The 27,655-nt window shown below is 43.7% G+C and overlaps 2 protein-coding genes across 3 annotated transcripts in view; one reads left to right on the top strand and one right to left on the bottom strand.

Annotated features, from left to right (window-relative positions):
• CCDC22 (coiled-coil domain containing 22) overlaps positions 1 to 21,864 on the bottom strand; it is a 41,319-nt gene extending 19,455 nt beyond the window's left edge. The window contains exons 1-3 of one of the 2 annotated variants that reach the window (XM_033921469.1): positions 21,716 to 21,864; positions 2,640 to 2,817; positions 2,298 to 2,430 (exon numbers count right to left, since the gene is read on the bottom strand). In XM_033921469.1, the coding sequence (XP_033777360.1) occupies positions 2,298 to 2,430; positions 2,640 to 2,817; positions 21,716 to 21,765 (361 nt within the window). In that variant the 5' untranslated portion in view covers positions 21,766 to 21,864. Of the gene's footprint in view, positions 1 to 2,297; positions 2,431 to 2,639; positions 2,818 to 21,409; positions 21,583 to 21,715 lie in introns of those variants that run through there. The other variant, XM_033921479.1, reaches the window with a different exon arrangement.
• A 279-nt stretch (positions 21,865 to 22,143) lies between these two features.
• Positions 22,144 to 27,655, top strand: part of SMC1A (structural maintenance of chromosomes 1A) — a 115,951-nt gene continuing 110,439 nt past the window's right edge. The window contains 2 exon segments of the mRNA XM_033921456.1: positions 22,144 to 22,737; positions 26,134 to 26,322. Of these exon segments, the coding sequence (XP_033777347.1) occupies positions 22,629 to 22,737; positions 26,134 to 26,322 (298 nt within the window). The 5' untranslated portion in view covers positions 22,144 to 22,628.

Here is a 27,655-nt window from a genome sequence, read left to right as displayed (position 1 = left end):
GCAGGAATTATCATCGGACTATGACTATATGCATCTCAGTACACAATGGTCTGTGGACTTAGGTGTGGCCATATCGGTTGATGCCCTCAAGCGTTACATCTATATGATGTCCCACCTATACCTATCAGATGGGAAATCTGCTATAAGCTGATTATGCAATATTACTTCTCGTTCAGTTGAGCCCAGTGCATGACCCTTCAGACTCTTAAGTGTCTGAAATGTGGTAACTCTAATACAACTTTTGGTCATATGTTTTACCTATGCACGGCTGTCCAGCATTTTTGGAAGAGGATCTTGCAACATATTTCTGTTCTATGGAAAGTGCGCTGTTCACCAACACCCATGCTAATTTTTCCCCCAATTTCCAGCAACTGCCCTGGTGCTCAAGGGTATACGAGACTTTCTTAAGGTGTCTCTTCTCTTAGGTGTCAAGACTATATTGCTGCATTGGTTAACCCCAGATACTCTTTACTTTGGCACATTGGAGGGTACTCCCTATACAGCATTTGCAGATGGAACGGTGGAGAACGCCCAATTTAGACACTCCTGGAGGAAGACGGCTACAGTTCACTTGGGAACCATTTTGGAACTCATTAACACCAACTGTCCAAAGCAGATTACTCAGCCTCTGACCAGTTTATATTGTCCTGTCTTTTCTTTTAGAGCAAGCATGATCATTCTTTTGGATCTCATGGGTGGGAAGGGGGGGTGGGAGAAAACATGAAAATGTGATCGTATTTGCTCATTTTCTTATACAATGCAGTTGTTTTCAATTACTATTATTTCTATGCCTGGTTATCTGCATTGCTTTCAATAAAATACATTTAAAAAAAAAATAAATTTTTTGATTTACCGCTTTGTACATCAGTTTTAAAGTGGTTCACAAAAGTAAGCAATGTAAACCAATACTTGTAAATCAGAAGCATTATACAATTAAGATAATAACTGACAAATCCAAATCACAGAAGAAAAGAAACTCCAATTCCAATTACCAAAAATATTTTGAAATAACGAAGTTTTCAGAGCTTTTTGGAAAAAATAGCTATTTCAATTGTTAACCTCATCAGATAGAGAACACTACAAAGATGGACCCATGAAACTGAAAGCCCTATTCCTGGTCAATGATAAGTTTACACGTCTTTTTTATTTTTAGCTGCAAATATTTTTATCGAGAATAAAAACTGCAACATTGCAACTTGAAAACATTTCTTATATTTTCAACCTCCTTTGTTGTCTCAAACTCCCTTCCCTCACCCCCATCCCACAACTCCTTTATATCTACAGTTGCTATCAGAATACGAGATGTTTAAAACATGAGTCACTTCATAGGTTAAATAAGTGAGTTCTTGCAGAGGGAGTCATGCTAATCCAAAAATGGTTTCCATACTACACCAAGTTTCTTCCCCAATGGCGAAGACAAATCCAATTCTCTGCATAATTGATTGCGGAATCATTTGTGTTGAATGTTTCTGAGATTGGAGAAGTCAGATACTTCTCCAAAATCTCAGAAACATTCAACACAAATGATTCAGCAACATTGGTCATAACGTTAGCTCTTTCTATTGACAAACCATGGCTATTGAGACTATTTCTTAAAAATAAACAAAGAATTTTTGGGTTGTAACATCTGGCCCGCGCTGCTTCTGACGCTCATAGGAACTCAATGAGCGTCGTGAGCAGCGCGGGCAATTCAGCGCAGCTCCTCACGCTAGAAACTGCTATCGCAGTTTTGTAAAAGGAGGCCTAAGTTTCTTAAGACTTGTATTTTTGTCAAACCATGAAATAACTTTTAAAAACATTCTTGTTTAAAAAAATTTTATCTTGAAATTTATCATCTTCTACTGTTAATGTTCTATTTGACTATCTTAACAACACGAAACCCAAATAGAGGAGTACTGAAATAAAGCAGGAGAAAAAGTCTCCACTAACCCGGATCTGTCATTGCGTTATGTTTAACTGGGTTTGTTCCCAGAAATAGAAATATATACCGTAATGTTATCCGTCATGAACTCATATGGGCTTTTGCGTAATATAAGTCGGAATGTAATGCAATAACAAATTGAAATAATCTAGACTACTAGTTACAAGTGCATGGACAATTTTGATCAAGTTAGTCTGTGTCTGAAAAGATTTTCTCTGACAAGTTAGCCAAGCTGAAAATAAATTGTAGAGATCTTACTAGACTCCACCCCCAAACTAAGGACTCCTTATTGACAACTGTATTACTTCTTCACTCAGATCCATCCAATCTCCAAAAACATACAGTTCTAGTTAGCTCTGACCCTGCACCTTCTTACCTATGGGTTGGTCGGTGTCTTCTGAAGAGTCTCGTGGGAGTTTTTCTGCCAGGAACATGAGAAGCTGTCGGATGTCAGGCTCACTACTGTAGAGAAATGTCTGATATCCAACTTCCCCTTGGAATCCTAGTTCCTGCAAAACAGAAAAGTAAAAATAGTACCAAGTCTCTGATCTTTCCCCCATTAACCTTGGTCCTGGGAGAGAGACATATACATGCATATAACCATTAGGGTTCTCTGGTCTACTGTAGCCTGAGGAACAGACACACATTACCACTGAGGAGTCCGAGGGCCTCTTCTTTCTCGACTACATTTTTCCTACCCTGATTCACACTTCTTTACCTGGCACGCCTGAGCGAGGCTCATTCCAATTCGGAAGCGTGCAGACATGCCTGGAGGCAGCATGTGACTGATTCCACTGACCAAGGATGGATCAATGACACGCAGACATCGTACCACTGCTTCCACGATCATTTCTGTAGAAAATTCACGGAGACTCTGCAGCTCATCAGGTAGCTCCCTGCAAAATCGAAAAGAACCAGCAATACTCAGTAAGACTTCTACCTACCCGAGGCAAACCATGTAGAATTTATTGTATTTCACATTTACTCCCACAGAGGGATGTCACTCATAGGTACATGCATATGGAGAGAACTTCCCACACCAAGAGCACACACTGCTCTTGTTCAAGTTTTTGCAACCGATATTGTGGAAAGGTTCTTGGTTAAGGTTTGCCTGTTTGCAGATGGTACCAAAATCTGCAGCAGGACACACATCCTGGTAGACATAGCTAACAAGAGGAGGGATCTACTGAAACTTGAAAAAGTCTAGAATTTGGCAGCTAAGATTTGAGTCTAAAAAAAAGGCAGGATCATGTGTCTGGGCTGCAAAAGTCCAAGGGAGCAGTACAGTTTAGGGGGTGAAGCAATTCTGTGTACAAAAGGCGAGCGAGACTTTGATGTGATCATATGCAATTATCTTAAAGGTGGCTAAATAGGTAGAAAAAAACCGATAAAATCGGGGAGTGGCAAGATAGCAGTAGGATCAAATACAGCAGTCAGCAGAATTTTCCTCTAACAAATATGTCCCCCACAAAGAGAAAAGGGATTGTTTAATCCATCCCCTTACTGGCCAGGGCATCCTCTCAAGTTTCAGCAGAGGACTGATCACTACGCTATGGGACCCACAGATAAACTCAGAGAGCTGGGTCCTGCTTTGACCCTAGATGAGAAAGCATAGGAACTTTGAGGCCAGATATCTTTCTTCTCCAGGTTCCAGTATACCGCCATGTCCAGTGTCAACATCAGCAGCAGAATTGGAAGACCGGGAAATGGAAGTCACGGTCCACGGCCATAATGGCGAGGCTATTGTGAGTTGAGACACTGTGAAGAAGAACAATGGGCAATTTAATCCCAGGTTCACCCTACGACAGTAATATTAGAACATATCTGGAAGAGTCTTCAGAACTTGGAGACATCTGTGACCAAACTGACTGAGGAGGTAAAACAACTGCTGAAGTTGGAAAACTGTCCCAAGTCTTAAGGAGTTAAATCAGGGTCAGGGTGCTCAGTCCTGTGAATATCAAAATTTTAAACATTGTATTTTGGTTTGATTGTTTTCTTTCAGTCTGTTTCTTATATGATTGTGTTGTAGTAAGTAGGATAAGTCTGTCTTATATTTTTATGGAGCTCTTTTCTTTGTTATTATTTGTATTTATAAACTGCTTGGACCTGATTAAGCAGTATATTAACCTTTTCCTACCTAATAAATTTTACGTTACGCTGGTTCCAATCATAATTATTTTAGCAAAGTTTTGTATTATTCACCGTTATCATTTACGGCTATTGTAAACATAATGTAAATAAGCCATAAGTCTGTAAATTCAAATATTTTGTGTTCCTGGCTCTTTGTATTAGTATGGGACATACGATGGCAACGACATTTTTGGAATGTCCCGTCATCCTGGACACACAATAGGAAAAGGTTAAGGTTTAATAAACAAACAAACCATACTAATCAAATGTCAACTTCAGGAGAATGTTAAGGGTCTTTGGGCTTTTAACGCTTCAATGGTGAAGAACAAAATCTCTCTCAAAAGAAACTAGAACAAACTGAAAAATATATGAGGGGGTGCTAAAAAGTTGTCAGTCCATTCAACTTCCTAAATTTTGAGCTTTTATTTGCCATAAAGAATGTTATTTTATTTAAGTGCCAATTTTCAGAATCGTAATGCTATATTTTGACATTGTTTCAGATCATTGACTGAACCATGTCAACGAAAAGTGTGGAATTTACAAGAGTGGAATTCTGAGCCATCATGAAGTTCCTATTCCTGCAGATGAAAACTCCAAAGGAGATCCATAAATGTATGATGCAAACATTGAGGCCCAGATGCACAAAGCTCTGACACCACAGGTAAAAAAATACTGTGGTGGGAGCAAATTTTTTTTATTAGCGATGCTCAGCTCAATTGCATACAAATTATATGCACGCTATTTGTACGGAGAATCGCCGGTAAAAAGGGGGGGGGGCGGATGAACTGTGGCTGGCGCTTGCTCAGAACAATTGCTAGGCACAGATTCTCTCCCCACCCCATCCCTCCTGTCAAAAAACATACCCGCCGCTGCTGCACTACCTGAGCTGATCGTCGCAGGGAAGCTGAGCCTGCAGGACTCCCCAAAACCAGTGACTACAGGAGAGTCCTGTGGGCTGAGCTGATCAGGAATTTCCCTGCTGTGATCAGCTTAGCCGGCAGGTAGAGCCCCTGATTCCTCCCTCCCACCCACCCTGAACCTTCTGGCTAGACCCCCCCAAACACTACAACTCTCCCTCCTTAAAACTGAATGGGCAGGAAGAATGCCCACTCCCTCCTGCCTTGGGGATCGCTGCCCCCTACCTGGCAGCATGGCCCCCCCAAACCTCTTTTCCGTACCTCTCCTCAAAAATGGATTTCCTGTCCTATTAATCCTCTTTCTTCCTTCCCTCTTAAAGTCAATCAATTTGTACCTTTGCTTAATCTTTGTAAACCGCATAGAATTTCACGGTATTGCGGTATATAAGCTGTTATTATTATTTTTAAGAAGACTCAGCAGGAGGGATGCTCACTCCTTCCTGCTGACAAGCTCGCCTCTTCAAAATAGCAGGCCTTCCTCTTCCCAGTGCATCCTGGGATGCACCAAGAAGAGCCTAAGACCCTGATTGGCTCAGATATCTAAGGCCTCTCCCAGGGGAGCAAATCAGGCCCCAGCCTAGTACATCCTAGGACACAATGAGAAGAACCTAAGGCCCCTCCACCGGGAAGGGGATGGCCTACCATTTTGAAGAGGTGTGTCTGCTAGCAGGAGGGAGTGGGCATCCTGCCATTTTTTTCTACTAAAAGGTACAGGGAGGGCCCCGGGAAGGAGGGCCCTCGAGCTGGATCATCTACCCCCAGCCCACCAGGGGTTTCTTTGGGTGGCTGGGGGGGGGGGGTTCGAGGAGAGGGGCATTTTGGGGTGAGGGCCATGGATGGAGGGTGATTGGTGGGAGAGAGAAAGGGTGGGATTTTTTTTTTTTTTAAAGGGGCATTGGGGCCAAAAAACAGAAGGGTCTGCTGTCATACCCTTACTTTCCTGTCAGTACCTGAGCCAATCAGCACTTGGGCACTGACAGAAAAGTAAGTCTACGACAACTCAGACACTGTTGTTAAACCCATTAAAATTTGCATGGGAAAGGGTTGTGGTGGGGTGGTGGATTGGAAGGGGGGAACTGGAGGGGGGTTCTTCTTGTGGCCTTGGAGGACATAAGAGTCCAGTCCTCTTTGGCGGACATCTCTACTTGTACTACAGTGTTTTTTTGTGTATGTCATATTGCCCTTGTTGTGATTTTTTCTTGTTAATAAAAACAGATTTCAATATAAATAAAATTTGCATGGTAAACACCACATTTCCCAGGTGTGCATTACACATAGTGCTCATTAGAATACCAATGAGCTCACTGTATTAATATAAGATTCTTGGTGGCTGCTACTGACATTTGGTAGCAGCCATGAAGAACACTTTAGAGCAGGGGTGGGGAACAAAGGCTGCAATCCAGTCAGGTTTTCAGAATTTCCCCAGTGAATATGTATGAGATATCTTTGCATACAATAGAGTCAGTGCATGCAAATAGATCTCATGCATATTCGGGGAAATCCTGAAAACCTGACTGGATTGCGGCCTTCGTTCCCTACCCCTGCTTTAGAGCATCGGCAGAAGAGTTTCCTTGCAAAATTGGTTAAAACCAGTTTTACTTACAAGGAAACCTTTTGTGCATCTGGGCCTGAGTGATAAATGTCCATCAAAATCCAGAAGTGGTGTGAAAGCATTTAGTATGGAGATTTTGAGTCTGAAGTTGCAGCAAGGTCTGGGAGGCCTCAGACGATGTCAACTCCTGAAATTGTTGACCATGTCCATGACCTGATTTTGGCAGATCAACAAATACCAGCTAAAATACCATTGCTAAGACACTACAGTTATCCAGGGAACATGTTGGGTGTATAATCAACGAGCAGCTAGGTATGCAGAAGTTGTCAGCCAAGTCGGTGCCCAAATGTTTGAATGCTGATGAGAAACGATGATGCTGAGTGGGCACTTCCAAGTTGATTTTGCAGCATTTTCAGTGAGCTGGTGCTAACTTTTTGGAACGACTAGTTACTATTGATAAAACATGGTTACACCACTATAATCCTGAAACAAAACAATCCATGCAATGGCGACACTCAGGTTTCTCCAAGGCCAAGGAAATTTAAGGCCCAAAAGTCAACAGGAAAGGTCATGGCCAGCGTTTTGGGATCAGGAAGGTGTTGTAATGCTTATCTTCCAAGGGACCAAACGGTTAATGAAGAACACTACTCAACTTGCTGTGCCAATTAAGGGAGGTATTGAAAGAAAAATAGAGAGGGAAGCTGCAGAAATGAGTTCTCTTTTTGCAAGATAATGCACATGCTCATAAGGCTAGCAAAACAATGGATGTTTTGATGCAGTTGGGGCTTCCGTGCATAGACCATCCATCCTACTCACCAGATCTTGCACCATCTGACTATTTTCTGTTCCCAAACCTTAAAAAGAGTTTGCAGGGGCAACAATTTTCAAGTGGTTCAGAGGCGATTGCAATAGCAGAATAGTATTTCAGTGACCAGACATCAGAGTACTTTATGTAAGGGTTACAAAAACTTCAGACAACTTAGGAGTGAATATGTGGAACAACTTGTAAGTTTCATGGTTCCATGTCATTCCCTTCTTGGTTGGGATAACTTTTCAGCACCCCCTCTAACAGGAGATTAAATCTCCATTTACTGAATTTTCCTTGGCCCCCCTGGTACTCAGCTTGGTGATCTTTTTAAACAGTATTTGATTCAATGCTTTAAAATATGCCCCAGAAGCTATTCTCCCTTTAAACAGAATTTTCTTTATTCTAAATGCTTCAAAATATAAACCAGGTGATAGACCAGATGGGCAGAATAAATAAACTGTTTTGGATCTAAATAACTTATCAGCCTCCCTGGAAGAATCATAAAGAATATTGTAAGATCAATATTAGTGGTATCCTTTGTGTTCTAGCAGGATTTGAATGCTTTAATGAGGCTCTATTTTCATAATCCTCATGTGCTCTTTCATGGCCAAAAAAATTTCAATTTCTCCTGATACCACGAAGTCAACTCAAGAGAGGTGTAAGGCGTAAGCCTCTTGTCTCAACAAAACCAACGTTAAGGACATTGGAACATTATTCTTATTAAGAACTAAGTATTGCCATACTGGGACAGACTGAAGGTCCATCAAGACCAGTATCCTGTTTCCAATAATGGCCAACCCAGGTCCCAAGTACCTAGTTAGATCCCACATAATAAAACAGATTGTATGCTACTTATCCTAAGAATAAGCAGTGGATTTCCCCAAGCCATCTCAATAGTGGCCTATGGACTTTCGTTTTAGGAATTTATCCAAACCTTTTTTAAACCCCCACTAAGCTGATTTTACCACATTCTCTGGCAACAAATTCCAGAGTTTAATTACACATTGTGCAAAGAAATATTTTCTCCGGTTTCTTTTAAATCTACTACTTAGTAGCTTCAATGCACGCCCCCTAGTCCTAGTATTTTTGGAAAGCGTAAACAAGCGATTCACATCTAACCTTTCCACTCCACTCAGTATTTTATAGACCTCTATCATATCACCCCTGAGCCATCTCTTCTCCAAGCTGAAGAGCCCTAGCCACTTAGCCTTTCCTCATTGGGAAGTCGTCCCATTCCTTTTATCATTTTCATTGCCCTTCTCGGTACCTTGTCTAATTCTGCTATATTTGTTTTGAGATATGGTGACCAGAATTGCACACAGTATTCGAGGTACGGCCATACCAGAGAGCGATAACAAGAGTAGTATAACATTTTCATCTTTCTTTCTGATAATTCCTAACATTCTATTTGCTTTCTTATGACGACGACGTCGCACATTGACCCGAGGGTTGTAATGTTTCCTCAACAATGACACCTAGATCCTTTTCCTAGAACCCAACATCGCTAGTTATAGTTCAGGTTTCTCTTTCCCACATGCATCACTTTACACTTCTCATATTAAATATCTTCTGCCATTTTGATGCCCAGGCTCCCAAGGTCCTCTTACAATTTTTCACAACCCTTTTGCGATTTAACAACTTTGTGTCATCAGCAAATTTAATTATCTCACTAGTTATTCCCATCTCTAGAACACTGATAAATATTATCGTATCCTTGTAAATGTGTTTGTATAAGCTAGGTGGGATGAAATATATATTTTTTGCTCCTGACCAACTAAGATCCTTCTTAGATATGAAGAAACAGCTTAATTGCTGGACTATGATTGTTAGATGAGGGTATTAGATGTTAAGTCTTTGCGATATTATATTTTTCCACTTTGATTTGACCTCCCATTATTATCCCATAGGTCATGGTCTTAAGGAGGCTAATGCTTTAATCTTTATTTGAATATGGATGCATGATATATTATACTTAATCCATTTTGCTTAAAACAAAAGGATGCTTGTAAAAATATATATTTTCTAATTAATAAAAAGAAAATAGCAAAAGCCAGAAGGATGTTTGGATGAACCGGAAGAGGAATAGCCAACAGGAAAAGCACAGTTACTTACCGTAACAGGTGTTATCCAGGGACAGCAGGCATATATTCTCACATGTGGGTGACGTCATCTACGGAGCCCCAGCGCGGACAGCTTTTCAAGCAAACTTGCTAGAAGTTTCAAGTTTGCACACTGCACCACGCATGTGTCTGCTTCCTCGCCCACTAGAGGGCGCGTTCCACCTCGTGGTCCTCAGTTCCATCACTAGCAAAGAAGCCATCCCCGGGGAGGCGGGTGGGTTGTGAGAATATATGCCTGCTGTCCCTGGATAACACCTGTTACGGTAAGTAACTGTGCTTTATCCCAGGACAAGCAGGCATGATATTCTCACATGTGGGTGACCTCCAAGCCAACCAAAAAAAAAGGGCAGGTGGGAGGATGGCAATTTATGAAAACAGATTACGTAACACCGACTGGCCAAACCGGCCATCGCTTCTGGACAAAGTGTCCAGGCAATAGTGGGAGGTGAACGTATGAACCGAAGACCAAGTGGCAGCTTTACAAATGTCCTCCATGGGAGTAGATCGGAGGAAAGCAACCGAAGCTGCCATCGCTCGGACCTTATGCCCCGTGACACGCCCCGAGAGCGGGAGACCAGCCTGAGCGTAGCAAAAAGAAATGCAAGCAGCCAACCAGTTGGACAAGGTGCGTTTGGAAACCGGATGTCCTAGACGATTAGGATCGAAGGACAAAAATAATTGAGGAACCTTCCGATGAGACTTGGTACGTTGGAGATAAAATGCCAACGCCCTCTTACAGTCAAGAGAATGGAGCGCCGTCTCGCCAGGATGGGAGTGGGGCTTAGGAAAAAACACAGGAAGGACAACGGCCTGATTCAAGTGGAAATCCGATACAATCTTTGGCAAAAATTTCGGATGCGTGCGCAAGACCACCTTGTCATGGTGGAACACCGTGAAAGGAGGATCCGCAACCAAAGCTTGCAACTCACTAACCCTTCGAGCCGATGTGAGAGCAATCAGGAAAACCACCTTCCAAGTAAGAAATTTGAGAAGGGATACGTCCATAGGCTCAAAGGGAGGTTTCATCAGTTGAGCCAGGACAACATTCAAATCCCAAACAACAGGAGGAGGCTTCAGAGGGGGACAAACATTGATTAGCCCCTTCATGAACCGTTGCACCATAGGGTGAAGCGAAAGAGCACGACCATCTAAGTGCCGGTGAAAAGCTGAAATGGCACTGAGATGTACCCGAACAGATGTCGTCTTCAGGCCTGATTTAGACAAATGTAACAAGTAGTCTAAAACCGAAGCCACCGGGACAGACTCAGGAGTCAGATGTCGCGAGGAACACCAAGATGAAAATCTGGTCCACTTCTGTGAATAACAAAGCCTGGTCGAGACCTTGCGTGAGGCTTCCAAAACCTCCCTCACTGACTGAGAGACGTGTATTGAAGTGAAGGGGAAAGGAACCAAGCAGTCAGGTGCAAGGACTGCAGATTGGGATGCAACAGCGAACCCCGACTCTGAGATAGCAGAGAGGGAAACACAGGCAGAAGCAGAGGTTCCCTGACACTTAGTTGAAGAAGCAGGGAGAACCAATGCTGACGAGGCCACCGAGGCGCAATGAGAATCATCGTGGCGGTGGATGACTTGAGACGTACCAACGTTCTCATGATCAAGGGAAAAGGAGGAAACGCATACAGGAACCTCCCCTCCCAGTCCAGAAGGAAGGCATCCGCCTCCAGACGGTCCGGGGAATACATCCTCGAACAATATAGGGGCAGTTTGTGAGTCTCCGAGGAGGCAAACAGGTCCACCTGCGGAGTCCCCCAACGGTCGAAGACCTCGCGCAGGACTCTGGAGTGGAGAGACCACTCGTGCGGCTGAAGAAGCCGACTGAGCTTGTCTGCCAAGCAGTTTTGGTCTCCCTGAATATAGACCGCCTGCAGGAAGATGTTTCGGGAGATCGCCCACTCCCAAAGGCGAAGCGCCTCCCTGCAGAGGGGCCAAGAGCCCGTCCCACCTTGCTTGTTGACATAGTACATCGCTACCTGGTTGTCCGTGCGAACTAGGACTACCTGATCGCGAAGAAGGTGGTCGAATGCACGAACCGCCATGTAAATGGCTCGCAATTCCAGCACATTGATGTGACATCGACGGTCCTCCGACGACCACAGACCCTGGGTCCGCAGTCCGTCCAGATGGGCCCCCCACGCATACTCCGAAGAGTCCGTGGTCAGGACCCTGCGAAAGGGAGGGGCCAGAAAGAGCAACCCCCCGGAAAAATTGGAACAATCGGTCCACCAACGGAGCGACCGTTTCAAAGAAGGAGTGACCGTAATGAGGCGGGACACCGGATCGCAATCCTGACGCCACTGGGAGGCCAGGGTCCACTGAGAGATTCTCAGGTGCAGTCTGGCAAACGGGGTGACGTGGACCGTCGATGCCATGTGGCCCAGAAGCATCATCATGCGCTGGGCCGATACCACCTGCAGCTGCGAAACCCACCGCCCCAGCCGAACCAAGGCCGCCAAGCGAGGCTGCGGGAGGTACGCACGTCGGCTCACAGTGTCCAGCACTGCGCCTATAAATTGAAGGGACTGGGCCGGCTGCAACTGCGACTTGGGGAAATTCACCTCGAACCCCAGTCGTTGAAGGAAGGCGATAGACTGTCGGGTCGCTGAGATAACCCCCTCCCTGGTCGTGCTTTTGATCAGCCAATCGTCCAGGTAGGGGAAAACCTGAAGGCCCCGATTTCTCAGGGCCGCCGCGACCACGACCATGCACTTCGTAAAGACTCGAGGGGACGAAGCTAGGCCAAAAGGCAGGACCCTGTACTGAAGGTGCAAGTCCCCCACCTGGAACCTCAAGAACCTCCGGAAGGCAGGATGCACGGGAACATGAGTATATGCCTCCTTCAGATCGAGGGAGCACATCCAGTCCCCTTCCTCCAAAAGAGGGTATAGAACCGGGAGAGACAGCATTCGAAACTTCTCCCGGACCAGGAATTTGTTGAGCTTCCTGAGGTCCAGTATAGGGCGCAGGTCCCCGGTTTTTTTCGGGACCAGAAAGTAGCGGGAGTAAAACCCGGTCCCCCGCTGATCCGCGGGAACTGGTTCGACCGCCCGAAGCTTCAACAGGGCCCGGGCCTCGGCCAGCAAGATGGGAAGCTGGCTCCGATTGAAAGTGGAAGGTCCCGGGGGCATATCCTGTGGCACAGACAAGAAATTGAGAGAGTAGCCCTCGGAGACGGTCCGGAGCACCCAGGCGTCTGATGTAATTTCGGTCCAGGCTGGGTAAAAGGACCGAAGACGCCCCCCTATAGGCAGGGATTTCTGAGCTGTCGCGGAGGGGAACCCGCCCCATCCGCTCAGCCCGTCAAAAAGAAGGCGCGGGCTTGGAAGGGCCCTGCGCCGGAGCTTGCGTTTGTCCCCCTCTGCCCCTCTGAGCCTGGCGTCTAGGTGGCGGTCTAGAAAAGGCGGGAGTAGATTTTTGGGGGTACCGCCTCGGGGGAGGGCGGAAGGGTTTCTGCGGCGGGGGTCTAGGCTTGGGCCGGACCAAGGAGGCCAACGAGCGCTCCTGCTCAGACAACCTCTTGGTCGCCGCCTCTAATGACTCGTCAAAAAGTTCGGACCCCACACAAGGCAAATCTGCCAGGCGATCCTGCAGGTTTGGGTCCATGTCGAGGGTGCGAAGCCAGGCCAGACGGCGCATGGCCACCGCGAGGGCCGACACCCTCGAAACCAGCTCAAAAGCGTCGTACAAGGCGTGAAACAGGTACAACCGCAGTTGAGACAGGTTGGACATGAATGTATCAAAACCTGCCTTCTGGGAGTCCGGTATGGAGTCACGAAACTGAGGGAGGTCCTTCACCATACCTCGGAGATAGGAGGAAAAGGTGAATGCATAATTTAGCACCCTGGTGGCCATCAGGGAATTGGAATAAAGGCGACGGCCAAACTTGTCCAGGGTTCGGCCCTCCCTACCAGGTGGAACCGCCGCAGAAACCCGGGAAGGCTGAGACTTTTTAAGGGCAGATTCCACCAGCAAAGACTGGTGGGAGAGCTGCGCCTTGTCGAACCCCTTAGCCGGCAGCGTCCTGTATTTGCCCTCCATCTTGGACGGGACTGATGTGACCGTAAGAGGGTTTGACAAATTTTTTAACCAAGTCTGCAGGAGGACCTTATTGTATGGGAGCCGAGGAGCCTCCCGAGGTGGAGTTGGAAGGTCCTGCTCCTCAAGGAACTCCTTAGAATACTGGGATCCGACCGAAAGGTCCAGCCCGAGGGCCTTGGCCATGTCCTGCACAAAAACCGAGAATGAGGACGGTTTAGCAGGTGGGGAAGGAGATCTCGACTTTTTCGCCGAGGAAACCGGAGAGGCCTCGTGCGAATAATACAAGGGATCTCTCCCCGACCCCGAGCCCCACGATGTCCTCTCCACAGGCCTCGAGGGGGTAGGAGAACGAGTCCGCCTCGACGAGGCCCGGGGCGAAGACCCCGGGGTCCGGGGGACGAGGGCCCCCTCCCGTTTCCTCGGCGAGGAAGACCGGGACACCCGACGCGCCGGGGAGCGGAGAAGCTTCGGATTGTCAATGCGCAACTCCGACACCCGCAACGCCTCGCCCCCGATCGGGGAAGACCGACCGCGCCCTCGAGGCGAACCCCGTGAGCGCTTCGGCTTCCTCGGCCGGCGCCTCGACCGAGTCCGAGGCGAGGGCGAAGACCCCCGGGAGGACCTCGAGGACGATGAGGAGGAAATGCGGCGGACCCGACGCACCTTGTCCCGGGGCCGCACGCTACGCTCCGGCTGATCCCCCGCGGTCGATGGTAAGACCGAAACCGAGGCCGAGGCCGAGGCCGAGGCGGGCGGAGCCTCGACAGCCGAGACCGAGGTCGGAGGAGCCCCGGTCTCCGAGGTCGAGGGAGCCCCGTCACCCGAGGCCGAGGTCGCCGAGGCAACAGCCGCCGGGGTCGAAGCCCGTTGCAGCTGTTCCAGGGCCCCCGACAGCTCAGTTGATATGAGCGCTCTGAGGAGCTCCTGGAAAGCCGGGATCCCGACGAAGGTCGGGAGGTCCGAATCCGGGGCATGCTCCCTGGAGGGCGACCTCGGTCTCGAGTGTTCCCTCGGGGCTTGCACGGGCGGGGCCCGAGGCGGGGCCGAGGACGACCCACCCGCCTTGGTTGAAGCAGAGGACGGCTTCTTTGCAGACCCTGTAGGGGATGGAAAGGAGGACTTACCCGAGGTAGCCTTCGTTCCCGAGGTCGACTTGGAAGTCGAAGGGCGAGGAGAGGCCGAGGGCCCCGAGGACGCCGAGGCCGAGGTCGAGGCCGGGGCCGAAGCCGAGGCCGACGTCGAGGCCTTTACCACGGGGTCTGCCTTAAACAACTCCGCCATTCTGGCCCTCCTGCGACGGAGAGCCCTGGGTTGAAACGTGGAACAACGATCGCACGAGGTGTAGGGTGTTCCGGGCCCAGACAAACGATGCACCACCGGTGGGGGTCTGTAATAGAGAGCAGCCTCTCGCACCGGCTGCACTTTTTGAAGCCCGTTACAGGACGGGACATCAACGACGAAACTGGCCGGGAACGATCGACGTCCCGCGGCCACGGCTGCCGGGAGCCCCCGGAGCCCAACGAGAAGACAAAAATTTTTTGTTTTAAAAAGGAAAAGAACAGAAAAGAACAGAAATCAAAAAGCACAGCGACCGAAAAAATCAGACGCGGTGTCAGGAAGCAGCGACACAAAAAAGATGAGGAGCTCACAATCCACAGGGCTTACTGGCTCCGCGGAAAAAAATGAACTGAGGACCACGAGGTGGAACGCGCCCTCTAGTGGGCGAGGAAGCAGACACATGCGTGGTGCAGTGTGCAAACTTGAAACTTCTAGCAAGTTTGCTTGAAAAGCTGTCCGCGCTGGGGCTCCGTAGATGACGTCACCCACATGTGAGAATATCATGCCTGCTTGTCCTGGGATAAAAGGTGAGTGCCTGTGTATAAGTCTCTTTTGAGACCTCATTTAGAATTGAGCACTGCGAATAATTCCTGAACGTGCACCTTCAGAAACATATAAACAAGATGGAATCAGTCCAGAACATGGCCAGTAAAATGGTCAGTGAGCATCATAAAAACGTTTGGGTACATACAGACTTGTGGCATAAAATGAAAGTCAAAGGAGACAGACTCGGAAGTAATCTAAGGAAACACTTCTTTATGGAAAGGGTGGTTGATGTGTGGGAACAGCCTTCCAGCAGAGATGGTGTTGATGAGGATGCTATCTGAACTGTAGAGTCTAGTAGCTGGTAATGGAGAAGCCGTTTGGTCTTTATCTGCCTTCTTCTATCTTTCTAATATATTTAGAAAGACACATGTATGCCTTCCAGTGGAACCACAGTCACATCTACACAGATATTATTAAAATTACATGCAGGTGTATACAAGGTTAGAAAAATCATAGTAAATCCTTAACTTGCAGAAACGTTTATGAGTCAGATAAGAAAAATAACTGATCCTTGACAACTGCAGGCAAGTTTCACTGCCGGAATAAACGAGTGCCTGGTCACTGGGATGCATAAAATTTAGTGCTTGGTACCTTGCTGGAGGGAAACTGATGGGGACTAGCCCAGGAAAAGCAAACTGCAGGAGAGGCCTAAAAGTGCAATGTTTAATAGTTGCAGCTGCCACCATGATCCTATTTTTGAGGGAGAGAATGAACTCAAAGGGGAACAGGGAAGGGATGAAGATTCAAAAGAAAGGGGAAAGAAAGGGAGAACATGAAAATAAAATACATGTAAAAAAGCAAATAGAAACCCCAAAGTTACAAATAAGCTTGCAGTTAGGGGAGGAAAGGCAGCTGCAGGGTTCAAATCTATGTCCTTCATACTGCTAAGCCTGTGGTAGCCTGGCTGGGGGCGAGGAGGTCCTATGGAAGTTTCAGAGATTTTCATTGATGGCTGATACTATGTCAGTCATAGATGCCTCTCTTCCTTTCCCTCTGCTCTGGCCCAAAGTGGGCACAAACGTGTCAGGCTCTGGAATTCCATAGTGGAACTTTTGGGCCTCCATCCAACCAAATGTGCACAAACACACATAGGGATACTGCACAGTACAATGAGAAAGCACCTGCTCTGTAACAAAGCAGCCCTCAGCAAAGCCTTCTTGCTTGTCTTTTTATTTTTGTTAACTTTTTTAAAATGAGGGTTTCAACAAAAATATGTTACAGCGCTGAAATGTCCTTCAGTCTCCACAGAGGCATATTAACCAGAAATCAGAAGACAGGCAATTGAAAATAATCCAAGAGGACCCAACCCTGTTATACTCCCATAATGATGGCCATAGCTCAAAACCCCCAAAATCACATCCCGCCACATCAAAGAGATCGTGTGTAAGAAAGCATGTAAACTAAACTAAACCTTAGGCTTATATATCGCATCTTCTCTATAACAGTAGAGCTCGGCATGGTTTACAAGAAAATTCAAAAGGAGAACGGATACAATATGGATTTGGAATAATATGGAGAGGGGCGGAATTTACAACTTTGAAAACAGCCATCTTTTCAGATGTTTTCAAAATGGTTGGAAAGAACCCAGAATGCACAGATGAATAGGAAAATCATTCCACAGCTCAGTAATTTTGAAAAGTAGAGACTTCCTAATTTGCCAATGTAGGTATTTAAGTAGATCTGGTAATGTCAGATCTTATAGAATTCCAAGACAGGGGAATTAAAGGAGAAAGGATGCCATGCAAGATCTTAAATGTTAAGCAGGCACATTTAAAATAAACTCAACCACTATATTAGGCAAACAAGTCCTCATGTGAAAACCAAATCCAACCAACGCAAAGGAGGACTAAAACAGAGGTCAATCCTTGCTGGTTATAATACCGCTCTCAGAAACCTGTGCTGTCCTCACACTACAGTGTTCGGAACCATATTCACAGGTAAAGGATATCTTTCATTAAGTCGGTATTTTTTATGCAAAAACCATAATCATGCAAGCTCGTATAAAGTGCTGAGTGCAATAAATAAATGACTTTAAAAATAGATATCAAAAAACTTTTTGCACTTATCTTATAAAGAGCTGGCTTGTGATTCTTAGTTGTTCATTATATGGCTGAACGCCCTACGGGACCCGTTTCACCGCAAATAAAGGGCTTCTTCAGGGGTCTTATATTAGAATTAGAAACTGCAATAGAACAACAAAACAAAAACAAAAACAGAAACTTAAGTTTCATATAAATATAATAATGCAAGAACTTCATTTAAATGAATTTTTGACAGTTTTGAATTTTTTTCAACACAATTTTCTTCATATTTTGTTTAAAGTTTTTTGAATTTGTTTAGTGAGACTTGCGCAGGCAAAGCGCATGCGTATGTCACTTTTCAGAAGGGAATATAAGACGCAGGCGCGGCGTTTGTAGTTCGCCAGCGCCATTTTGTGTTAATACTAATACTGTAGCACAGTAAGTACATCCGTCTTATTCATTTAAATGAAGTTCTTGCATTATTATATTTATATGAAACTTAAGTTTCTGTTTTTGTTTTGTTGTTCTATTGCAGTTTCTAATTATAATATAAGACCCCTGAAGAAGCCCTTTATTTGCGGTGAAACGGGTCCCATAGGGCGTTCAGCCATATAATGAACAACTAAGAATCACAAGCCAGCTCTTTATAAGATAAGTGCAAAAAGTTTTTTGATATCTATTTTTAAAGTCATTTATTTATTGCACTCAGCACTTTATACGAGCTTGCATGATTATGGTTTTTGCATAAAAAATACCGACTTAATGAAAGATATCCTTTACCTGTGAATATGGTTCCGAACACTGTAGTGTGAGGACAGCACAGGTTTCTGAGAGCGGTATTATAACCAGCAAGGATTGACATTTAAAATAAACCCTGGAAATAAATTATAGGAAGCCAATGAAGTTTTTGCAGGAGCGGAGAGACATGATCAAATTTACTTTTTGCAAAGATCAGCCTAGCAGCAGTACTCTGGATCAGTTGAAGTCTCCGAAAGCTTTTCTTGGTCAAGCCTAAATAGACCGAATTACAATAATCCAGCCTTGAAAGGATGATTGATTGAACAAGGACAGCAAAGTGTTGATGATGGAAACAGGATCTCACTTTCCTCAACATATGGAGACTAAAAAAACATTTTTTTTACCAGAGAATTAAGATGATTGGTGAATGAAAGTATTGAATCTATAATGTACCAGAATCAACTTGGGATAATTGATTAGGAGAATAGACTGAGGGAGAGATGGGGCTGGAGTCATAGACAACCACATTCAAAGCAGTTTACATACAGGTACTTCAAGCATTTTTCCTATCTGTCCCAGTGGACTCACAATCTATCTATCTAATGTACCTGGAGCAGTGGAGGATTAAGTAACTTGCCCAGAGTCACATGGAGCAGCACAGGATTTGAACCTACAACCTCAGGGTGCCGACGCTGTAGCTGAAACCACTATGAAAACAAAACCAAAAACTGTGGATACAGATGATCTGGAGATAATTTATCAAACACTGACATATAAAACCATGAAAATTCAATTAAAAAAAGTACAATGATAAAAAATACTGTGATAAATTATCTCTAGAACATCTGTATCCACAGTTTTTGTTTTTATCGGTGGATTGTTTTCACTGTGGATCATTGGGTCTCCCCATTTTTCTTTGTTGTGATGTATCCACTATGCCACACTCAACAGACACACTGAATGCCAAGATCCTTTTCTTGGGTAATGTTTCCAAATATGAAAACCAGTATCATGTATTTATACAGTAGTCTGAATAATGTTTTCCTATGCTAACATTAAATTGCATCTCCCAATTTTTTAAAATTTATTATGGAGATATTATCACCATAATTGTAAATTGCATATGCCCCATTATACCTGTTGCAGGAAGCCCTTGTTTCCTTTTTGAAGAAATTAACCTCTCTTAAATCAGCCTTGATCCCTAGTCTTATAAGGTGATTTTGAAGTTCCACCTGCTGGTGAGTTTTCTTATCTGAAACACCTCACTCATTTTTCCAGATTGTTAATGAAATGCACTGACCAAATCTGGTCCCAGAAGAGATCCCTAGTTCAGTTAAACACAGAGGTAACAGTAAATGAAGTCACTTCAAGGAAAGAAAGGCTGGTTCCATTCAATATCTTTGTGAGAGATACAGCAGAAAGGAAAACACTTGTCTTTTTTTCAGATAATACAAGGATCTGTAGCAGACTGGTTACCCCAATGGAGTAGAAAATACAAGCGATCTACAGAAGGTCAAGAAGTGGTTGAGTGCTGGCAGCTAAGTTCTAATGAGAAAGACAGAATAATGAATTCTGGGTGCAGAAATCCAAGAGAACAGTACAAGATGAAGGCCAAATATTGATGTTTGCTGAGCAGAAAACACCTTGGAATGACCATTTTTGATAACTTAAAAGTAGTGAAACAACGTAATAAAGTGGTGGACAGAACCAGCGGACTGCTAAGGGTGAACAGGAAGAAATGTAAGCAGTAGAACAACAGAAGAGAGAACATCTCTGTTCTGGACACTGGTGAAATTTCAACTAGCATATTGTTAGAGGCACTTTTATGAATTGGCAATGCAAAGCGCTGCGTGCAAATTCTTTAACGGCATCTGTGCACCAAGATGCTGTTATAGAATACTAGCATAAATCAGCATTAATGCACCTAAGTTTAGGCATGACCATATCAATGGCAGGTGTAAGTGGGTGCATCTAAACATTAACCCTCTCCTCCAGTCATTTCATCGGCTCCCTATCCATTTCCGCATACAGTTCAAACTCCTCTTATTGACCTACAAGTATATTCACTATGCAGCTCCTTAGTATCTCTCCTCTCTCCCCACATTCTCTCCCCCCAGGCACTCCACTCATCAGATGAGTCTCTCTTATCTGTACCCTTCTCTACAGCCAACTCCAGACTCCATCCCTTCTACTTTGCTGCACTGTCTACTTGGAACAAACTGCCTGTTGTGATATGTCAAGCTTCATCTCTGGCAGTATTCAAATCCAGACTCAAAGCTCACTTTTTTTGAGATGCTTTCAATTCCAAACTCTAACCCACCTTCTAAGCACCAATATCTGTCTTATCATTCCCTCTGTAATTCCCCTACCTGAGAACAGTGTATTGATGCACCTTCTTGTCCAGTTTGTCTGTCTTAACTAGATTGTAAACTCCTTCGAGCAGGTACTCTCTGTTCTATGTTACACACTATAGCATGGAGGCATTATCTTACAGAACTATCAGTTATTAGCACCTATGATGCACATAAATGACATGTACATCTAGATACCATTTATTAAATTCTAAGTCTGGACACATATTGAAACAGGATATAGAAAGGGTGAAAATAGCCCATAAAAAGGCTACAAAAGGGTACCCCATAAACGCTGAAAAATTAAATATATATCCTAGAAACATGCAATAGAGTAATTCAAAATCTCAAAAGGTATGAATGAAATAACCTGTTTCCAGGGGAAAAAATGCTACAAAATAGTGGTACAAAAATTATACTACACAGAATGTAAAGAGATGGACAAATAGCACAGCAGGTGCGTTTGAGAGAAAGTTCAGGTAGAACAAAATAGAAAGACTGATTGATGTGGGTTATTTGCCCTTAAAAAGCACAGATTAAACCACAGAACTTTCCACACATTTCAGCTAGAAAGAAAAAAAAAAAAAAGTAGTGCGGTGTGACTTGCTATTTCCTTTTAGAAGGCTAGAAAACAACAAATAGCATCAGGCACATCAAAATCTAGTGCTCATCAAAGGGGAGGAGAACGACTGCATTAAAGTAATCAGGATGGTAGCTTCTGCTAATTGTACACATGAAAAGGGGGCTACAGTCTGAAGTTCTTAAAGTTTGCTTAACACTGGCTTAAAGCAAGAAAAGAATCTGTTTTGCTACTTGGGATCTCTAGGTACTTGGGATACTGGGCTTGATGGAGCTTCGGTCTGTCCCAGGCAATTCTTATGTTCTTATGATGTAAGGCTCCAGGGGCTAACCTCATAAGCAACAGGAGAAAACACTTTCTTCGCGGATAAAATAGAGCCATGCCCTCATAGGAGCAGTGATAAGACACAAATTAATTCAAATAAAGCCACGGATTAAGTACAAAACAAAAAGTAGTAACAGGAAAACCAGAGATGAAGTGGGGTCCACATAGCATAACACAGCAAAGGGATAAAACCCAGCGAGCTAAGAGTAAAAGCCCCATCTACTGCAACGCTCCAACACACGCTAGGCAAGCCACTGCCCGACCGCCGGGATCCCTCTCTAGCCCTTCCCACCCCCTCCACCGGGTTTCTTACGCTCCGCACAGCCGCAGAGAACGAATCAAGATTCTGTCCGCTTCCTCCATGCCAAATCCGCTACAGTAAAAGTCACGGGAGCAAAGAACCTGGGCACCCGTGTTACGTCACAGGGTCGGAGCGCGGGAGTCGCCGGGAAATGTGGTCCATTCAACACCTGCGCAAAAAAAAAACAACCCGCAGGAATCTTCCCTTGATTTAAGATCCTCCTCCTCCTTCCTCCCGATATTTCTTTATCACTCTCTCCTTTCCTCTTCCCCTTTTTCCGTCACTTTCCTCCCCTTCTTCTATTTGATTATTACAAGAACCCATTGACAATATTATTGTATACGTATTTTTATATACTTCTAGAATTCTTCTGCCTTGATTATTGTAATCATTTATTGTTGATCTGTTTTGTTTAATTTTTTTATTTCTGTATTTTTGAAAATCTTCCAATAAATTTTCAAGGAAAAAACAAACAAACAAATGCAGGAATCAGTGTGGACTACAGTCCCCAGAATGCAGCGTTACGTAGACAGAGGCGGAATGCCAAGTAATGAGCGAGTGCGGAGCGCCACCCTCTGTACAAGAGCGAACGTTCAGGGTGCCGACGGACAACTCGCGAGATCTAGCCAGCGACCCGCAGCGGTGTCTCTTGCGCTTGCGCGGTCTCCGTGAGCGCCCCCCCCCCCTTCCCTGCACATCGGCCTCATTCCCTAGCGCTCTCGAGGGGAAAGCTGGTGAGGAACGTAATAGGAAACGCGACGAGACCTATTCTCGCGAGATGCGGCTGGCAGCGCGCGCTCTTGACTGTGTTTGTGCTTGTCCGCCGGAGGTAGAAAATTTCGGGACCCGGAGGTGACCGACGGGGCCCCGAGGAAGGGAGAGGGGAGAGTGGCGGGGGCGGCCTCGGTCTCGGTGCGCAGCTGTCATGGGTTTTCTCAAACTCATCGAGATCGAGAACTTCAAGTCGTACAAGGGGCGGCAGATCATCGGCCCCTTCCGCAGATTTACGGCCATCATCGGCCCTAATGGCTCAGGTAGGTCCCGGGACTGCTGGAAGTGCAGGAGGAACGGAATCTCAGCGTAAAGCCAGATATTAGATAGGGCCAGGTGGAATGAACCTGATGGTTGTTAGCTGCCTTAAATGAAGTGTTTTGCCATAGGATGCTGCATTCTGTGGTATAATTGTAAGGGGGCAACGAGTAAGAAAGTTCTATTGGCACTGGAGGGGTGGGGGGACTAATTCAGCATTAGCATGTACAGTAGGACACAACCACCATGTCCTAGGACAGGGGTGTCAATGTCCCTCCTCCAGTCAGGTTTTCAGGATTTCCACAATGAATATGCATGAGATCTGTTTGCATGCACTGCTTTCATTGTATGCTAATAGATCTCATGTACATTCATGTACACCTGTGTCTATATCACTAATGATGAGTGCATAGCATCCAGATTTAGACATTTGGCAGAAAATGTGGACCAGAGTATTCAAATCTATTAGATCGGCTCCAGTCCTTCAATCAATATACTTTCTATTACATCGATCCCACTGGACGCTACATAAACTCGCTAAATTTTCCAAAGAAGGCTCCAATCTATGCTGGTCCTGTGGAAAATTTGAAGATACACTGCCAAACATGTTATACCAATACTCACATATTAAATTGTATTGGGATAAAGTCTGGAGCACCATATCCACCATTCTAAATATTAATGAACCCTTACATCTTAAAATTATTATTCTTGGACAACATAGTCTCACATATTCTATGCCCGAACCCAATGCTCGTTTACTTAACATCTTATTATTCTTGGCAATTAAAAACATCTTGCACTGTTGGAAGGACTTATCTAAGGTATGGTGGAACACTATTCATAACCAACAAATTTGAAAGTGTAATAGCTGAAAAACATCATTCTATTAGTTCTTTTCTCAAAGTATGGAGACCTGTTCAACTTTATTGTGACTTGGACCGTTGACATAAAATTATCTCAATGTAATACCAATGTAATATTTATAAAATATAGTTAGTCACTTCTTGTCAGTTAATTAAATTGCTTGGGATGCTCAGAATGATGATCATTGGGAACTCTCTTCTATTCTTTTCATGTATACTCTCAGCTGAAATTATATGTACTGGCCCTGCTGGATTTGGTTGACATGAGACACTGGTTGTATTGACTTATAAATAATACTATCTTCCCACTTATTAACTGTGCTAGTCTGTTTCAAGTTTCAAGTTTATTAGGTTGTTTGTTGAATCGCTTAATCAAATTTCTAAGCGATTTACAATAAAATATACACATATGAAAACGAAAACATTACATACAATTTATCAATTATAACAAAAACAAAGGGAAAGAGAGGGAGAAATACATTTTTTATAGTAAAGAAAGAACATACAGGGAAAACACATAAGGAATTTAAAAAATAAGTGAAAAATAATTAACTAGAATAACACTATATAATAAAATTTACTTAGTTTAAAAATGCGTCTTTAAATAAAAAGGTTTTTAATTCGCTATTAAATTTCCCAAACACTTTCTCCTCCCGTAAAAACATAGGAAGCGCATTCCAGATCTGGGGAGCTGTACATGAGAAGATAAATTGTCTTCTTGTGCCTATTACTTTTAACGTAGGAATTGATAAAAGATTCCGTTCACTAGATCTTAAAGTTCTTTTAACAGAGTATGGAATAAGTAGTCTGAATAAAAATGCTGGAGTCTTATTTTCTAATGTTTTAAAGATAATAGTACATAATTTATGTGTAATTCTGTGTATGACTGGAAGCCAATGAGCCTTTTTAAGGAGAGGTGTCACATGATCGAATTTTTTAGATTTTGTTATTAATTTAATAGAAGCATTTTGAATAATTTGTAAACGTTTAATTTCTTGTAACGTAATTCCTGTAAATAATGAATTACAGTAATCGATTTTAGACATCACCAGAGAGTGAATAAGAATATTAAGTGCTCTAGGACAAAGGAATTTAGAAATGGATCGAATTTTCCGCAATCTATAGAAGGTGGTTTTAACAATACTACTAATGTGATCATGATAATTGAGTTTATTATCAAAAATTACTCCTAGAATTTTAGTATTTTTAACTAATTGAAGAGGAATATTTTGAATCATAATAGGAGTAACTAAAGAAAAGTTTTCCTTCCAAGGAAACAGCATAATGTTTGTTTTTTTAATATTGAGAGCCAACCTGTTTTTGTCCAGCCAATGATGAATTTGCTCCAGTTTCTCATTAATTGTCAGAATTTCATTTATATTGTTATTATTTAGAGGGTACAATAATTGAATATCATCAGCATAGGCAAAAACATGAAATCCTATAGATTGACATAATGTCAACAGAGGTGCCAAAAATATATTAAAAAGTAAAGGTGAAAGAATTGATCCCTGAGGAACCCCATATGATATTTGTGAAATAGAAGAAGAAGAATCATTGAAGATTACTGTAGATGTGCGATTACTGAAGTAAGATGTAAACCATGCTAGAACATCATCTGTAACCCCAATAGATTGAAGTCTAGCAAGGAGTAATTTGTGATCAATCGTATCAAACACTGCTGAGAGATCAAGAGATGTTAAAAGCACCGATTGATGATGATCCAAGAAATATTGAATTGAAGTTGTCATACCAATTAGTGAATGTTCTGTACTATGGTGTTGTCTAAAACCGGTTTGATTAGGATGTAACACATTTGTTTGCTCAACAAACTCTGAAATTTGCTTAAAGACGATTTTTTCTGTTAACTTTGCTAAAAATGGAATGTTGGATATTGGTCTAAAGTTAGACAAATCATCATGATTGGCATTTTTATCTTTAAGAATAGGTCGAATAACGGATTTTTTCCAATCTAGAGGAACTGTTTGTTGTTTTAAACTTTCTGTTACTAATACATGAATCCAAGGTCCAAAGATGTCAAAGTATTTTTTAAGAAGAAATGGTGGTATTGAATCTGCTTTTGAACTTTTGATATTCAGAGTTTGAAGAGTAATTTCAATCTCCTTAAGGCTCGGTATTTTAAATTTTGAACATTTTGAAAATAATACATCTTGGTCAATCTGATCTAATTCCATTTGAACATTAGCATTATTAAAGGTTTTCCTTATGTTTGAAATTTTTTCATTAAAATAGTCAGAGAGTTCTTGGGCAGTGGGAATTTTTCATGTTTAAGTTATCTTTTGTATATTTGCACATATAATAATTATTTGTATACTTTGTATCTTTTGTATATTTGCATATAAGTATATAATTATTTGTATATTTTGTATATTTTAGAAAATAAAAATTTAAATAAAAAAAAAAGAATAAGCACAGGGATTCCCATATGTGTATGTGGTCATGCAATTTCACACATTGTAAAAGTTTTATAAAATTAACCTCCGAGTGAAACCTCTTTTGCTTGGCCTCCTGCAGGAAAATCGAACCTAATGGATGCCATCAGCTTTGTACTGGGTGAGAAAACGAGTAATCTTCGCGTGAAGACACTGAAAGATCTCATCCACGGGGCTCCCGTTGGAAAGCCTGCTGCCAACCGTGCTTATGTCAGTATGGTGTATGCTGAAGACAGTGGTGAGGAGCGCACCTTTGCCCGCATCATTGTTGGTATGTGGCCCTAACAAGAAGTCTTTGATGCATGATGCAGGGGGGAATGTCTGTGAGGTGTCTAGCTGTTACATTACATTACATTAGTGACTTATTCCGCCATTACCTTGCGGTTCAAGGCGGATTACATAAGAGGTTATCTGGACATTTCCAGAAGTGTTACAGAGTAGAGCGGGTTGGGTTGGGGGGGGGGGTTGAAATGCTTCCTGCAGTGTTAGTTTGTCTTAATTAATTTCTTGAATAGCAGAGTTTTTATTTTCTGAAAGTTTTGTAGTCTGGTGTCGTGATCAGTAGGTTGGAGAGTTGGTGGTTACTTGGCTGTAGTAGTTTAGCCCTGAGGGGAGAGGGTGCTGACTGTGTAGATACTGAATGACTGGCAGGGATGCTCAATACTTGCCAGTGGACAAGATCCACTATCCAAAGTGTCCCAGCAGTAAGAAGTCAGCAACCTCCTTTCCAGCCACCAATGTCTACACTCTGTGCATACTCAGTCCATGTGCAAACTTAGCATGTGTAGATGTTGACAGTAGAGAATGACACGGGGAAAAAATTTGTCCCCATGAGCTCATCCCCGTCCCGTCCCCTTGAGCTCGGTTCTTGTCCCCGTGAGCTTGGTCACTGTCCAGTCCCCGCGAGCTCGGTCCCCGTCCCCGCAAACCATCTGATCCCATCCACACAAGCCTTAAATAGTTTTATACTGAACTTATTTTATTAAAGTAAAAAAGAAAATATTCTGTACAATTGTCATTTTATAAATCAAAGTTCTGGCTGCTGAACTAGAGAAAGAGATGTTCAGCTGGCAGGGCTTTGTTTATAAATGTATCCCCACTCTCTCTTTTCTCCATTTCCCTTCAGTGTCTTCTTCCCACTCTCTCTCTTCTCCATTTCCCTTCAGCGTCTTCTCCCCACTCTCTCTTCCCCATTTCCTTCTTCTCACTTTCTCTCTTCCCCATTTCCGTCTTCTCCCCACTCTCTCTCTTCTCCATTTCCCTTCAGCGTATGTTCTCTCCACCCCCTCCCTCTCTCCACCCCCCTTCAGCATCCTTTGCGCGGTCCGAGCATCTCCCTCCCTTCCCCTTCCCTTCATTTAAAAAAATATATATATATATATATATTTTATTGGAAAAAACGCAAATTACAATATAAAAGCCAATCAAACACCAAAAAAACACCCAAACACAGTATCACAGACAAGATAGCAGAGGGTCAGATACAATGCAATTAACGTACCATAATTCTTTAGTACATGGCAAAAAAAACACATAACCCCAATCTGTCCTCTTCACCTTCCACCAGCTATCCCTTCCCTCCAAACATTCCCCCACCCCCTGCA

Source organism: Geotrypetes seraphini, chromosome 1, assembly GCF_902459505.1.
Source record: "Geotrypetes seraphini chromosome 1, aGeoSer1.1, whole genome shotgun sequence".
Classification (NCBI taxonomy): domain Eukaryota; kingdom Metazoa; phylum Chordata; class Amphibia; order Gymnophiona; family Dermophiidae; genus Geotrypetes; species Geotrypetes seraphini.
Note: the sequence above shows the minus strand (reverse complement) of the source record. Positions and strands in the feature narration are given on the sequence as shown.